The sequence below is a fragment of the Atractosteus spatula genome, chromosome 7 (assembly GCF_055471065.1).
Source record: "Atractosteus spatula isolate fAtrSpa1 chromosome 7, fAtrSpa1.hap1, whole genome shotgun sequence".
Classification (NCBI taxonomy): Eukaryota; Metazoa; Chordata; class Actinopteri; order Semionotiformes; family Lepisosteidae; genus Atractosteus; species Atractosteus spatula.
Genome location: NC_142712.1, coordinates 9,725,762 through 9,742,736, shown reverse-complemented (window position 1 = coordinate 9,742,736; position 16,975 = coordinate 9,725,762). Strand labels below are relative to the sequence as shown.

The 16,975-nt window shown below is 36.8% G+C and overlaps 1 protein-coding gene across 3 annotated transcripts; it reads right to left on the bottom strand.

Annotated features, from left to right (window-relative positions):
- Positions 1-1,361: 1,361 nt before the first annotated feature.
- pcf11 (PCF11 cleavage and polyadenylation factor subunit) lies at positions 1,362-16,061 on the bottom strand. 3 transcript variants are annotated; one of them, XM_088920554.1, is made up of 16 exons: positions 15,715-16,061; positions 12,649-12,774; positions 11,544-11,729; positions 11,073-11,252; positions 9,641-10,632; positions 9,220-9,400; positions 8,063-8,711; positions 6,280-7,973; positions 5,881-5,986; positions 5,548-5,664; positions 4,423-4,537; positions 3,680-3,863; positions 3,239-3,394; positions 2,847-2,939; positions 2,503-2,538; positions 1,362-2,385 (listed from the first exon to the last, which is right to left on the bottom strand). In XM_088920554.1, exons 1-16 carry the CDS (start codon positions 15,883-15,885, stop codon positions 2,167-2,169), a joined length of 5,205 nt encoding a protein of 1,734 aa, XP_088776680.1. In that variant the 5' UTR covers positions 15,886-16,061; the 3' UTR covers positions 1,362-2,166. The 3 variants fall into 3 exon arrangements, with proteins under 3 accessions (XP_088776680.1, XP_088776682.1, XP_088776681.1); XM_088920556.1 differs by having other exon boundaries at positions 8,450-8,711; positions 15,715-16,032; XM_088920555.1 differs by lacking the exon at positions 11,073-11,252 and having other exon boundaries at positions 15,715-16,032.
- Positions 16,062-16,975: the final 914 nt, after the last annotated feature.

Here is a 16,975-nt window from a genome sequence, read left to right as displayed (position 1 = left end):
AGCGACCTTGAGACCGAATCACCCCATGCGCACACACAAAAACAGACTGCAGCAGCCTCCACAGGTGTAACCCTGACTACCAGGTTGTTGTTGTTGAAACAACCCGAGTTTGAAAGATCTGTCCATCGCATTAAGCATGAAGGATATCGGTTCTCAGAGCTAGTCCAAGGGTGCTTTAAAATTATTTAACATAACATTTTACATTTAGCATATACAGTATTTATGGATATGGATAAGGATTTCAAAGCTGACAATTACCACAGTATGATAGTTGGGGACATATGTGCCTAAAGAGGTGCCATCCTTCAAACTAACTAGTAAAGGTTTATTCCATGCTGAAAAGAGAAGAAAGGAAACTATGTTTTGGTTGTGGAGCCTTCTTCGGGTGTCAACCCAAGGTGTCAGCTTTGAAATGCTGATCCATATCCATAAATTCTGTATATGCTAAATGTAATGCCAAAACGTTGCGTTTCCTTTCTTCTCTTTTCAGCATGAAATAAACCTTTACTTGTTCCTTTGGAGCCTACATATGCTGACGCAGCTACCTACTCGAACATCCTTCAAACTAGACATTTAACTGAGGTACCGACTAAAAATACCATTGACCTTAAGAGTAGGGGTGTTAACTCCACTGTTGTAGAGTAAAACCGCCCTGGGCTTACAGTCAGGTATTTGTATTTTATGCTGAATTCATTTGTTGAAGCATCTCACTTCTTTTCCCAGTTCATTATGGATTGAAATTGTTGGCAGATCACAGAAACCACACATTGCCCAAACAAACATGGATGAAATGGATCTCGCTTCCTATATAATAAAGAACTTTGTAACCTTTTGGCATGAAAGAAGCTAAATGCAAGGAATGTTTACCGCTTTCACAAACATGAATATGAAAATGAATATGAAACCAGTGCCATCGCCCAGTACTCTTTTTCCCTTTTAAACTCTATAAATATTGGTACAAATTATTGTAGCAGTCACATTTAATAGCACACCTTTTGTAAACAATTCCTTTGCATAGCCCAGATGTTTACAGCCAACAGACCACTTTCTAAACTCAGCTGAAGTGCTCATTATCAAAGCTTTACACTAATTCCAGAAATAATCATTATTCCAGAATAAAGATATTTGTCCATGTGTGAATTTTAATTTAGTTTTATGTGGTCAAGTTGACAATTCAAAATCCATATTAAATAATCCAGTCAGAAGTACCGCAGGATAAAATCTATACCTTTCTTTCAGCTGTGACTATACAGAATTGGTTAATTGCACTGAACTGGAAAGATACAAGGAACTTTAATATTGCATTGGCTAGAAGAGTTTACATAAACACACAGTAGACAGATATAGACTTTATTGAAGGATTTTATTGTTTTTTTGTGACAAAGTCAGAAACTTTAAAGGAAAACGAAAACACTTAAAACACAGACTCAAAGCAAATTTTCATATTTATTTTATTGAATACCCAATATTGTCAAGCAGAGTTCCCCTTTTCATTAACTCTGCAAAAGACCTGAAAATAAATAACGTTTAGAATTTTCAACTTAATACTTATGTAATTAGAAACCTGTACCACAAAGACGTATTCACAAAGTATTCTAGTCAATATTAAGTCCCCACTGAATAAAAATATACACTTTAAAGTAAAGCAAAAAAACTAATATGGAAGCTACCTTACCTTTTGTACACCCAGCTACAAAAAAAAAATTCTCATTCCATTTAATAGGTTAACTAGAGAAAAAAAAACCTTCATAATTTCCCCATTTTCATTATGTCCCAAACAGTAACCTCTGCAGAACACGAGCTTAAAGAACAAACTTTAGGATACTTAGAATTATTTACAAATGTTTTTGGAGACCTCTTAAAAATGCTTAAACCAAAATCAAAAATGCTAGTAGTAGGTTTATTATCATTACACCAAGAATAGCAAAAATAGATTTATTTATAAATTAAATCTTATACATTTTTTTCCAAGGTACATGTTCACAGAGCATTCACACAGCAGTAACACCTGAATTTGGCAGGTAATTCAAAATACAAAAATGTATTTAAAGTATACACAGCTGAGGACCCTGCCTCAGATATGAATATAAAAATAGCTTTTCTTTACAAAACAAAAATACAGTACTATGCAGTCTTACTAATAAAAAACACAAAAAGCAGCATTATTTAAAAAATAATTGCACTGGCATCTTGAGTTTCAGCCTCCGATTTTATATGAACTTCTTCTTTAACATTTTCTTCTGTGCAGCTGCTCTGTATATCTGGCTCTTCTTTAACACTGGTGCAAGTAGATGGATCTTCAATTTCTTTCTTGATTAATTTATTTAAAGGATTTTCCACCGGGGCTTTACTTGGTGATGGAGTGCAGTCCACAAATGAAGATGTCTTTATAAAAAAAATAATTGGACAAATAAACATTCTAGCCACACTCAAGTACTAGCAAAAAACAGAAAAACAAATTCACTTCACCATTTCGGAGATTTAGACAAAAACCTTACTTACATTTTTGTAATCTTCATAACATGAAGGATGGTAAGTCTGTAAATGAATTAAAAAGCACTTAGTATCAAAACTTTCACAACTACTAAAAAGAAAACAAGGTCCAAGTATAATGCATTTTACTTTCTCTTTCAGTTTATGTGATAACAGAACACTAGAATACCAACTATACACACCCAGACCTAACTTTGTTCATGACGCACATTACTCAACCTTTGACAATCTAATCAATTACATGAAAACTGTTGGGAAAATGTCTGCAACATTTTAGCTCTTCTCAATTAAGGATCAATTGAAAAATTAATAGAGCTGCCTATTTGACATTTCAGGTCTCGTTCGTTACATACCTTTCCTTCAACACGAATAGCATTTTTAAGGTGCCATTCCTCTTCCTCTTCTTCCCAATACATCTCAAACTGCTCCTGGCAAATTTCACAGGACTTCGAGGAGTAAAAGAGAAAAAGATCAGTTCAAGTGGTTACTATTTTAAACTTGCTGTCTCCTCACCAAAGGATCCTACTCTCGAACAACCCTTTCTGCTCCTCTTACAATCATTCCAATTTGTTTTCCCAGAGATCTCAATATTTTTAGAAATGTTTCATAATGGAGAAAATCTAAAACACAGAACAGCATTTATTTTACAAAAGGCTAAGGAATAAATTAATATAAGCTAGATATGCTTCACTTACATAGAATGCACGACCAGAACATTTAAAGAAGTGACTTTATTTTGACTTACCTCATGAACTACATCTGGAGCTGCCTTTACACTTTGGAATTCCTTTTCTTTTGCAGCTTCTTGAGTCTTTTGCACCACTTCTTCATGAACTTTCTCAAAAAACTGGCTTTTTGCTCGCTCTTCAAGATCAGCTATTTCTTCAAATTCTATCCAGTCCTACAAATAAAAAAATCGACAACACTGAGAATGTTCTTCAACTTATCACACTATACAAGTAAATTAAACCACAGAGAACAATGGTATTACAGCAATATTTTGTAATACAAAACCGGACTTATACATTTTCCATTTTTCACCACACACTAGCGACACCTTTTAACAGTCATTTATTATCAAAATAAAAAATGTTATCCTATACCCCTCTATCAGATTCCCTGTACAAAGTGCCAAGGAGCTACCCTATTAGGTTATGAAGGGAACTAGCCAGAAAACCAGGCTTACCGTCAGACTATAGTACCACCTCCGATGTGTGACTTTCTTGCTGATGTCCTTCTCTGATCGGTTTTGCCGGTAATGCCAATCCAGATGGTCTGCGTACACATCGGTTTGTGAAGCCGTAAAACGCATCCCACAGGAATAACACTGAATTCCAGTGTAAAGTCTATTAATAACACTGTCATATCGCCTGTTAAGTAAAGCAGAAAAAATATTGATTGAAAAAAAATCAAAGTGGCAGTCATCTTGCAATTTTTTACATTCCTAGCTGTCTTACAAGACATCTAAGATGCATTACAGAAGTCTTTCTGTAACACCCCTCAAGAATACTTTGCAAGCTTGTTAATTTTACAATATTTATTTTATGTACTACCTAGCACATAAAATGTGTGAATTAGTCTGACATTTTCTTTTGCAACTGGACCTTTAAATAGTGCATTTTGCTGATCAACTTAGAATGAAAAATTCTTAAAGGCTTGCATGTTTTGTTAAAGAAAAACATCCTTTATGCAGTTCCATTTTCTTGCAATAATTTCAGAAATCCCTAAAAAGATCTCAAACTTAAAAAGCCCAAAGTCACATACAAGACAACTGAAACAACTGAAAAAACACACATACAAACTAAAGAAGAAATTATTAATGAAAGATCACGTATCAAAGTATGAATATTTACATTTCAACCACAATATACAAAGAACATAATGGAAACACTCCTTTGCGTGTTTGAAAACTAAAGAAAGAGTACTCACTGTTTCATATCCTCAATCATGAAACCAGTGAGATCAGGGACATTCTGGTCATCGTCTTGCTCCTCCTCCTCTTCCTCTTCAACCGCTGATTGAGACTGAGGAGGTACAGCCGTTTCTAAAAAACACACAGCATTACATTATCAGTCACTGAGTATTCCAAAGATCTAGAATAATGTTACAGCCGTGCATCTGAAATTCTCTTAAACATTACAACAAAATCATAGGAAACCATATACTGCACTATCTCCATTTAATGACACTTAAAGGGTAACGGCAGTCCTGGTGTCTGACCAGTTATTACATTTCGGTAACAAAATAAATTGACTGCTTCGCAAAATTTTTATTTTCGAATTAAGCACAAAATCATGAACTCTGTGGAAGTACTGTATGGTCACCATTTTAACACAAGTCACTAATCTTGCACAAGAATTCCGACGCAAGGCAGCCCTTCTTGTTCACTAGTCACTGTAATAACTAATGTAATGTGATGCATGAATGAATAACTACAGGTTGTGCAGCAGACATTTCACTGTAGAAATGATCCAATGTGATCTGCGTGCAGAATTAAAAAATAGTATTTGTCGTCAAAACTGTCTCAAAGTCGAGAGCAATATGTCTATTGGATTAAAAAAATATATATTCACAATCCTGCTTCTTTACAATATGATAAGGCTGCCTCAAGTCACTGGGAGTTTTGTTGCCTGATTCCGAATCGCAATGACACCAATATTGCGTTGCGCATATCTGAAAATGTTGTCTATTTTGTGATGTACACAATAATGTGTTAAACCTCCAATTTACATTTTACTTTTAATGGGGTCTGAAACTAATCAGTGCCAATTCTTTCAAACCCCAAAACATAAAAACAGCATGAAGTAGTTCAGGTGGGTAGCTGCATCAGCATGTGTAGGCTGCAAAGGGACAAGTAATAGGTTTATTCCATGCTGAAAAGAGAAGAAAGAAAACGTTTTGGCTGTGGAGCCTTCTTCAGGCATGTCTTCCTCACACCCGAAGAAGGCTTCGCAGCTGAAATATTGTCTTCTTTCTTCTCTTTTCAGCATAAAAATATCATTGCAGTTTCCTTTTAACGTAGTAATGTATCGATACGATTTAATACAGTCTTACCACTGGGAGGTGTTTCAGTCTGTGTAGGTTTGATGATTCCAGTAGAAATAAGCTTTGATAACAGATCATTGACATCAACTTGCCCAAAATGGCTTTCAGGAGGTGTGAACTGTGAACCTGACAAAATATTTTGCGAATTAAAATTGGAAAAACAAATATAATACAAGTAGAAAAAAATATTTAAATCAAATACAGATGAAGCCACAAATGTTAATCCATTCATTCTGATGTGCTCATTTATTAAACCTTGGGAAAATGTAGACAGGTCCAAGTCTAAAAGGTCATTTAATAAAAAGTTAGTCACACACCTATCAGTTTGCATTATCACCATACCTGGTTGATTGAAAGGCACAGCGTTCTGAGATGGTGGTATATATGGCTGCCCTTGGGTGTAAGGAGCTGGAGGTTGGTTTTTAGCGAGGGCAGGCAGAATGTTCATCTAAAGGAAGAAAAACAAATTAGAAATACAATTACTGCCCATGCATGTAATACAAATGACAATGTTGACTAGAATATCACCTATTGCATTTATACTTTTCTTGCTATATTCTAAACTTTAAATGCACACCGCTACATTACAGCATGAATAATGTAAAGAATTGTCACTCTCAATTTTTATCTCAGTTAATATAGCCACAGTTATGGAGACAAACATTACCTAATTATTTAAGGCAGTGTAGACAGTGGAAAGGGAAATTCAATGTACTATCAACAAATAGCCAAACTACTTACAGGTTGTTGTGGGATGATGGTTCCAGCTGGTACAGAGGTGTTCATGTTTCCAACTGTGGCACCAGCGTTATAAAAAGGAGCAGCAGATTGGCAGTATGAATTTGCAAAACCAGAGGGGCCAGCACCTGGTTGCCCATTGAAATTTGATCCTTGAGGCATATTCTGTTGTCCTTGGAACTGTTGAGGTGTGCTACCAAACATGCCTACAGGTTCCCCAAATCTAAGATTTGGCATGTTGAAATTTGATGGTTGAGGATTGCCCTGTCCATCAAACTGTAATGGTCCCTGACCCTGAGGTGCATCAAAAATTGGTGGAACCTGTGGTCTCAACTGGTTTTGAGGTCCACAGAACCTGGGATGACCTTGCTGACCTGGTGGACAATCAAATCTTGTCATACCAGGTTGCACTGACTGCCCCTCAAATCTCCCAGGACCTAACTGTCCTTGAGGGCCCTCAAACCGCATTGGACCTTGCTGACCCACTGGGCTCTCAAACCTCATCGGACCCTGCTGCCCTGAAGGCACATCAAATCTTCCTGGTCCTTGCTGTGGACCACCAAATCTCATGGGGCCTTCAAACCTACCAGGACCTTGCTGCATATGGGGGCCATCAAATCTCATTGGGCTATCAAATCTACCAGGTCCATGATGCATCTGTGGCCCATCAAATCTACCTGGACCTTGCCCATCAAATCTCCCTGGACCCTGCTGTCCAAGTGGCCCATCAAATCTACCTACACCTTGCTGATGAGGTCCATCAAATCTGCCTGGACCCTGCTGACCCTGAGGCTCTTCAAACCTCACTGGACCAGGTTGCATAGATGGACCATCAAATCTACCAGGTCCTTCAAACCTCACTGGGGCTTGCTGTACTGGTGGTCCTTCGAATCTTCCTGGTCCTTGTGGGCCATCATATCGGCCTGGACCCTGTTGATGTTGTCCATCAAATCTTGACCCTAAATGTCCTGGTGGGCCATCAAATCTCCCAGGACCTTGTTGTCCTAGATTAACATCAAACCTCCCTTGTGCATGCTGTCTTGTTGGCGCATCATACCTAGGCTGACCTAAGTGACCACTGGGCCCATCAAACATCATCAAAGGCTGCGGACCTTGTGGTCCATCAAACCTATGAGGAACCAACTGTCCTTCAAATCTTAATGGACCATCTGCAACAGGTGGTGGTGTATGTCCTGGAGATTCACATAGCATTTGACCTTTTGATCCAATCCTTTCTTTTCCTGGATGTACATCGCGCCTGGAAGTGACATCGTGGCTTAAATGATCATCGTTTTCTGGCAGCGTGACAAGACCATCACCCGTCGAAGTGGCTTCAAATCTTTGGCTGGGATTGGCTTCATGCCTTGGCAATTGCTGGCTTTCCAGTTCTGAGCTAGGTGGTCCATCAAACACTGGAACAGGGGACTTTCCAGAAGGTCCATCAACGCTAATTGACTGGTCAGGGTGACCTGGTGAATTATTAAAGGAAGGACCTGATTTAATGGATAATCGGTCATTTTTGCTGGATTCATCAACTCTTGAACAAGGATGATTTGCAGACTCCTCAAATTTTGGTCCTTCAGCTGTTCCACCAAATCTCCTTTGAGCTGCACCTAAACTTTCTTTTTCATTTCCATCATAAGATGGTCTCAAAGGCTGCTGTCGATCACTGTAAGGTGAATGATGCTCTCTGCCACCTGTCAAAACACAAAATGATTTTTAAAAATGTACAATGTGCAACTCATTAACATATTTCATTTAGAAACACAAACAACTTTGCACTTGCCTTCTGTCTTAAACTTTAGCCTTTCATCAGTACCACTATATTCACGAAGATCATCTGTCTTGATGTAATCCTGTCCAGGCCGGCCCCTTTGCCTGGGAACTTCTCTTTTATTACTAGATAATTCTTTAGTAATTTCTACTAATGTATCATGCTCTTCCAACTTCTCTTTACCGTTTTGAGATAACTGCTTATTATGTCCACGAAATCTGCTACCAGTTAAGGAAGAAGGATGCCTAGACCCTTTTGTAAACGGAGACCGTTTTCTAAACTGGCCATCCCCAATCCTTGGTCCAGGGTGTCCTTTGGATGCCTCGCATTCTTTTACATGTGTTTCAGCATTTGAGTAGTTCTCTTCCTGACTCTCATCTGCATCCCAAACATCATTACCTTGATGCTGGACCTGTGTTCTTCTTAACTTAGCTTTATGCTCATAGTAAGATATTTCAGCATCTGACATATTTGCATGTTGTGAAGGCGGTGTTGATAATAACGGCTTCTTCTTTGATCCATATTGCCCATCTTCACTGTTTCCTTCCCAGGAATCAGACCTTTGCTTTTCTTCTTGATATTGAAACAGCTGTTTAATTTGGTGGGCCACACAAAGAAACTCCTCCTGGCTTATTTCTCCATCTGCATGCCTTTTGCTTGCCTTAGAAAAAAAGGTTAAAAACAAATTAAATGATGGTTTAAGTACTTAAATCAGCCTCTATACTACATTAATATGCAACTACTCTTATTTCAAGTCTAATTACTATGTTATTACAGTGGCTACTTTAATAATACTACCCTAGTATAGGAGAAGAATAATAAGATAAATAATAAGATAAATTTGAACACCTTTTGATTAGTTAAAATCTTACAAATGAATTTGAAAATGCAATTTTAATTTTAGTGCATTAACATTGTTTTACTATTTTTGATGCCAAAACTACATCCAGAAAAAAATAGGTTTGCCTATTGAATTCTGAATCCATATTTTAATGATTTACTTGCAAACTGATATTTTAAAAATCCCAGATGTGAATTTAAAAAGCTTCTATTTAAAAATAGCTCTGGGGGTCTCTACAGAACTTACTGCAAAGCCTAAAAACTGGAAATCTGTTTTGATCAAGCAATAACTACCCCACATTACTGAAAAACAGGCTCTTAAAAAGTACCTTTTTAAGCAGATCTCTTTTACTTGCAGAGTTTAGCACCTCAGGTATTTGTAGGTTGGCATCCACACTTAAACGATGCTGCTTTGACAAGCGAGGAATTCTTTGATTACCAGGCCACGGTGTTTTGTGTCTTTGAGGGCCCGGTTTTCCATGTGCCAAATTCTCTTCATTCTGTTTCATACTTTAAAAGAATTGAGAATACAATTAACAATACCATTCCTTATTTAAAAAATCCTCACAACTTTGTTTTATAAACATTTGAACGGTTAAAAATTGTTTAACTTTCCTTTAACCCACTATGTACCCAAATTAAAAAAGCTGATTCCCGCAGAACAGGTACATTCTATTTAACTACGTAACATATAGTTAAGGACACTTATAACATGAATCTAGTTTTGTACACCACTAATAAAATACTTACTGTTTATTTTCCTCCCATCCGCTCCTCCATCTTTTCGGATTCTCTTTCAGTTCTAAAGGTAATCTTGGAGAATCCCTGGATTCAACACTTCTGTCCTCTAGGGATCTTTTGGGTCTTCTAGGATCACCGGTGTTCTTTTTCGGGATACTTCTTTCATCTCTTGCATTAGTAAAGTCATCAGTATGTGAATGCCTGCCTCCAGATTGTCTCCCCTTTCCAGATTTAGGGGGGGAAGATGAAATACTTCGCGTTCTTCTCTTCGGTGAACGCCTGTCTTTTCTCTTCGGGGAATGCAATAAGGGTGACCGAGATCGTGACCGCGACCTTTTCCTTGCGTTTGATTTGCTCAGTTTCGGGTCTTGTTTATCAGAAGTTTCATTTCTCTCGTGTTTGTTGACAGCACCATTAGCTAATTTATTTTTAGTACTTGAAGATCTGTGCTCAGAGGCTTTGCTAGAGTCTTCCCTCTCCTTTTTCTCAACACCTTTCTTCTTTTCTTTAATTTCATCTTCTTTGACATCAGCCTTATCATGCAAATGCTTCCGTAACCTTGGATCTCTTTTGTTTAAGTCTGGTCCCTTGACACTGTCCAAATCAGAACATTTACTTTTGCTCTGAAAAGCCTTCAGTGGAGAGGGTGACTTGGATTTTGGCTTATCTTCTACTACCGTCTCTTTTTTCAATGACTTCGATTTTTCAGTCTTGCTTTGTTTGTCAGCTGATGGATTTGCCTTCTTGTCAGGAGCATTTGAAATAGTCCCTAGGTTGTAACTTTCCTTTGTATTTGGCACTTTCTCTTTTACCGGTGTAGACTGCTGACCGGCCCGATTCAAACGAGGATCTCTTGTGGAAACTCTGATATCCTGCTGTGGTGGAAGCCAAGATTTGTCAGAGGGTGCAGCAACCGGAGGAGGTCCTTTACTGACAGCGGGGGGTTGGGGTTGGCTTGGAGCACTAACTTGTGACTTGATGGATCCCAGTTGATTAGCAGCCTTTAAAACAAAAGAAAACATTAATAAAAGAGCAGAACGAGGACATAACATTTGAAACTTATTTGAAAAAGAAAAAACATATTACGCTTAAATAAAATCATGCATGGGAAAGTTGTAAAATCTTTAATAAGATTTCTAGCAAATTACAAGGTAAAAAAGATTATAACCTTCTCGCATTTAAAACAAAAATGGTAAAACTCAAAACCTTCTGAAGGATGTTCCTAAATATGTAACCAAAAAGTTTATTCCAAAAGCCTTATACCTTGCATCTACCACAAAAAATGAAAACCCTCACCGCGAACCATTCACACCATACTCAATCAAGATTTGTGCTGCTGTGCATTTCTAAAACGTTCTTAAATAGACCTGTCTGGTAGTAAGGGAAAGGATTAATCAAGAGGTAGCAGCATTCACACCATTAATAAAAAAGCATCACTCACCAATTGGGCTTTAGTTTGTTCAAGCTCTAACTCTAGCTTCTTCTGCTGAAGCTCAATCAACTGTTTTTGCTTTGCAAGCAGCTGTTGCCTTATTATTTGCTCCTGTGTCAAATTCTTCTCATTTACAACTGGGTGGGGTGCAACCTGTGGGGTACTTGCCCTGGGAGGAATTTCCTCATTCTAGTGAAGAAAAACAAAAAAGGTTTATCGAAATCAACAATTACCCCCCGCCAAAAATATCTTCTTTTCCTCATCTCTAAATTATCCCGGAGGTAGAGAAAAAGATATTGGGACGAAAAGGGTGTCTAAACAAAGAGGTAGAAAAGTCTAATAACTACTGCTTTGTTTTCCTTCAGTTTGTGAATTACTTTTCAACAGCAGTCACGGTTTTCAATCAAATTGTGACAGGTAAAAAATGTTGATACTGAACATAATAAAATTAACATTTATATGACAGAAACTATTACTTACCGGCTTTAAAAATCTAGGATTCACGTGAATGCTTGAACTATTCACATTTGGGGGCAGAGGTCTAATTGGCCAGGCAGGATCTAAGGAGTTCACCCGCACATCTAAGGCATACAGTTTCTTCAATGGGAAAATTTCTTCCCAAGTGGAACGCAATTTGAAAAGACTTTTTCTAGTGTTCTCATCCACCTAAAATAAAAAGAAAACTACAACTTGGTGCTAAGGTACATTTTTACAGCAACAAATATCCAACTCAGGTTTCAATTCACTGATCCGTCTCAAGAACAACCCTAAACTTCACAATCTGCGAACATTACATATGGACTCTGATATGGAGCTTGGTGCTTCACAATATAATTATATACATAAACATTTTAAATGTAAAATTATTTTTTAATCAATTAATAAACTTCAAACGCTATTTCAAAAGATTAGCTGATCTAGTGAATCCTAAACTATACACATTTGAATACATCTTCAAAAGGGCAAAGTTCTTACACATACAGGAATTACTTCCTATACAGCAAAATGCTGAGCTCAAAGCTGCTTAGAAATTTAGAAACTGTACATAACCCAGCAGCCCCAGTACTTAAGCAGATGCTGATCGCTTCCAAATAACTTGCAGACAAATTCCAAGAGCCCAGGAAATGCTGCTCATTGTTCAAACTTCAATATGACATTTGGAAGAAAACTTAACATTTTACATTTTATTGCACACACAAAGCAATAGATTTTACATGTTCATTTTAAACATTAAATCTGATTAAAAATAAAGTTAAATAACATTAATATCAGACTTTCAAAGTTATATTTAGATCAATTAACGTGAACCTTTAATAAAATTGATATCTGAAATATAAAGTGATAGCTATTCTATTTCTTTTAACACTTAAGTTGTACGTAAGAGCTCGTGTAAAAATTACATTCAATTCAGCATTTCTGCAACATTTTGCTGGTACACGTTATAACATAGAATTAAAAGCAGCAACATTAACTTACATAGAAGAGTCAAGCCACATTAAAAGAACTACATCTATTTTGCATCTGTTATAAAACCTACGTCATCATGTTTCTGAAAAGACATGAATAACTCCAAAAGAACATATACCTTTTCAAAAACACAAATAAATGTATGGACTAGGTTTTTTGTGAACGTTGCAAGATACTCCCGCCCAACATTCTTCACAATGGAATCCACTAAGTATAAAACTGGAAGCTTCTCTGAAGGAGGTGCCTAAAGTGATAGAAAACTTGAACAGTTTAGAACATAGCAAAACACTTAGATCCCATATCATATTGTTAACATGTGTCAAAATCCATCTTGGCACTTTCATTTCTGGTTACACATTAGGGAAAACTGTCTACTGTATCACGTACTGCTTGAACAGTTAAGATGCACACAGAAAAACGGAATGTCAGAGGTCTTCTCTTCTACCCCAGGATGAAGTTTAAGGGACACTAAAACACATTACCTTTTCTCAAGCAATCACCTTTAAGTTTTACTAATTCCCCTTTTAATTACATATTTAGAATGATGTTTGCATTTGGAATTATTGTAGTGGGAAAAAAAATCCATGCTGTTGCAATAGGCAAGAAGTCTTCAATTAGCATCTGGAAAGAACTTTCTCCTCAATCCCAGGTTTTGAAATGCCATTTCAGGCAATTCAGTGTCAGCCCAATTGATTACAACCATTTTGCTGAAGACATCAAGACATGGCAGCATTTGTTTCATTAAAAAAATGAAGGTTCGCGATCTTGAACAGTCCAAAACAATTAAAAAAATCCAAGAAAGTTAATTTCATTCAGGAAAAAATCTGAATTATAATCCTTGCCCCCAGAGGTAAAAATGATCCTTTGTTTTGGTGTTAGTGGAAAAACATTTTAAACTTCTTTCAACAGTCATGATACCAGTGCAAAACTCTTAAAATTGTTACCATGCATGAAACCTTAAAAGTGCATTTTCTTTTTAAACAGACATTTAAATGTTTAGTTGAGCTTCTTAATTTTAAAAATTGGCAAAAACCTTCACACACTTCTTCAAAGTAAGCCATTCAAAGCACATTTTGAGTATTCATGTCCATAACACATCAGTTAATAGCAATGTCTTTCCTGATGAAATATTCAGCTTCAAAACAATCAGTCCGTTAATTTACCTTGGAGAAACTTGTAGGCCCACTAAAAAAAAAACCAATCGCAAAATAAAAATATGGGTGAAAAACATGTTCAATTTGAATTTAATTATTCATTCAATTTTTAGCATGACAGGTACCAATGAAAAGTTCCACACCAAAACTGAGCTGGTAATCAGATCCAGAAAAAAAATCTTGTTGCTTTACAGATGTAACAGCAAAAGCATATAAAAACATAAACAATAGTCAGATCACCAAAAGGGGACAAAAAAAAACTTGTCTGCAAAAAAAATGGCTAGTTGATCACATTTCATGTGTCTTTACAACACCTAAGAACAGAAAGATTTCCCAGTTGCAGTGACCACTCAAAGAAATGTAAAGAGCAATATACAACACTGGAATCAGAATTTACTCTTTGAACAGGAATATTCCTGCAGTTCAACAGACGTTATATTTTGCTGACTAAAACCTTGAATCAGAAGGACAGTCAAGTTTTGAACCTGAAACAACCATGTAGAAAATTTAGCGTCTTCCCGGGATTTCAATATTTGATGAAAACCTCAAACAGTTCCGTTGTTACACGAAAAGAACAGTAAATTCAAAGTGTCCCCTCCTAATGTAACAAAATGCCTGCACAGTCAGTTTCAAAACCCGACTTCAACAATGAAGGTCAGGTCAGGTTATAATTACCCAAATGAAAAATACCAATTCGCAGAATGTTTCAGAAGTTGGCTCCAAAAAAAAGGTCACGTTATAAAAAAAGGGAAGCTATATGGTGACGAACTTGAGAAGGCTCTCCGACACAGGGAATAAAATAAGTTTCTCTCCCAGCCTAAAAAAAATAGATTTGAGGTTCACGACTGAGACCTTAAGCATTGAAGTCAAGACCACTAGTACAAACAAATGTTTTACCAAGGCGATTGTTTTTAAACCAATAACTTACACCGGGAAATAAAAAAGACAAAACCATATTTAATATTTTTTATTGTCACATTTTAAATACCATTCATAGACATTCAAAATTCATGTTTTAAGACGAGTAATCACCACTCGACAATCTGGAATTGCTCTTGGTTAACCCATTTATCAGCCGCATGAAGGATCTTAAGCTTGATATTATTACCAGCTTGAACATTGCACTCAGAAAAGCGCTTTTTAATCAGGTTTTCAGGCTGCATTTTCAACCAGGAATACCAGTACCAAGGCTTCAGCATTTACATTTCATTTGAACTACTTCGCGCGTCGCGTTTTTTTTACTTTTAAAACATTCGAGCCAATCCTGTTAATGCATTTACGAATTCCACTTAAAAGTATGTGGATTCAACATCGCGATCAATGCTGTGATTGTGCCGGTAAAACGCACAACAGCAACGCGACTGTGGGGGGATTTTATTCAACAGCCTAGAAAAGGACTGAAGGTTAATGTAAAATTGTTAGCGTTCTGGTTGAAAATGCAGGAAATTACGTTTAAGGCCCTGGGCACAATTTTCACTAATAAGGTATTGCACATATAAAGCAAAACCTCACATTAGTAATAAGATACTGGTATTAGAGAACGCAGTAATTTATACTCGGACCCTACACCACGTGCTAAAGGATGATGTCAACTTCTTTAAATGGCCGACCGTGTCTTTCACCGTCGCCATATTGTATAATTCCCACAGTACAAATAACCGCACAATTACTCGGCCACTTCCACGGGTTACGCAGAAAAAAAAATCAAATTTTTAATTTTTAAATACTAAGTTATGTTAATAATTAATCTGTACTAATTTTGGGCTCTTCTATCAAATTTCATATTTTCGACAAATAATCTAGTGCGTTTTACGAATGCTGTTTCCTACGTTCCAAATAGAACAACTGTTTTAAGGGCCTAATGCTACGTTAAAACTTAAGAATAACACCGTGGGACTGTAATTTGGCAGGCCGAGCTCTAAGTTACAGTGAAGAGAGGTCGCCATGTTGTGACTACTACGGCTATAAATGCTGTGTCGAGAATTAAACAGTTGAAATGAGTTAAAATAAAATTCTATTTTCATAAAAACCTTGGCGATTTGTGCTTCGATAATTGCGACGATATCCTTGGCGAAATGCAGGTTCTCCTCCGCCAGAATGGTCAGCATATTGATGTGAGGTTTGCTGTTGAAAGTCAAATCTTCAAGGGACGACTGGTACTCTCTGCAGGCATCTTCCCTCGCTGCGTCGTCCGTCATCATTCGTCGTGTCTACTCGATTTTCCACTACAATCTTATGTATTTAGCTAAAGAAAATGATAAATCAGTCCTTTTTAAACATCATCGGACATATTTTTTTACTTATCCTTTTGTTACGCTTCCAGAGAGAAACCGTTTCTCCTTTCTCTCCTGCGTTAGCTTCCGATCTTTTTAGCAACAAGATGGCCGCCGTGGTTCAACACACCAGCGTCATACAAAATTAGTTAGACGCCCAGCTACGTCGTCGGCTCTCGATTGGTCGGTTTGAGTTACTGGCGTTGTGACGCCCTCTTTTGTATTATACAAACATTCGAACGCTGCCTTCAATTAACGTGATTGGTTGCCACATACCAAAAGACGATGCGCCCACCCAGTGAAATGGGATGACTCAGTAACAACTCTGAAATGCCTAGGAGTTGTATTAGCATTTTAACAATCAATTAAAAAAAAAACCCGCAATCAGTCATGGTCGATTAGGTACGAGAACCACCGATGTTGCAGGTATGGGAATGCAGAACAACAAAATGAGATGCTTGTCAACTTTGAAATAAAAAAAATGCATGAGCAAGGTTGTTCAACATTAAAATCTAGTATGTAGTGTGCTGTGAATCATGGCCACTTTCCTGTTTACTGACTTACATTTTCAACAAATAAAGAGCAGTGCAATACAATTCAAATGGTCGCTTTGCACTTTATTTCACCCTTGACAAACCTCAAGGCGATTTTTAAAATTAATTATTTCATCCGCCTTTTATGTTTTAAATATACAGTATCGTTTTTTTTCCCTTTGTTAATATAATTTGCTAAACATTACATTGTAGCAATGAAGTGTTTCTGTGTGACTATTTTATATATGATGACACATTCATGTTTAAAATTAGGTTTGCCAGATTAGAGCTATTTGACAAATGTTAATTGACAAAATCTCTACTTTTATCTATAAAGGAAAATGTAATTGCAACATGTTTTTTCATTTTAAAGAAAAATCCATTTAAATCTACAATCATCCTGAAACAATATGTAAATTTTAAAAGGTTAAATGAAACGTCTTCGATTATTACTGTTGTCCCGCTCATCGTAACATCGTAATGGA

Bases quoted from the DNA above. Each gene is read 5' to 3' on its own strand.
- pcf11 (XM_088920554.1), bottom strand. From the start codon at position 15,885: ATGATGACGGACGACGCAGCGAGGGAAGATGCCTGCAGAGAGTACCAG. The intron at 12,775-15,714 runs GTTTTTATGAAA...CTATCACTTTAG, and splicing joins TCGAAGCACAAATCGCCAAG to GCACCTCCTTCAGAGAAGCT. The intron at 2,940-3,238 runs GTAAGTCAAAAT...TACTCCTCGAAG, and splicing joins CTCCAGATGTAGTTCATGAG to TCCTGTGAAATTTGCCAGGA.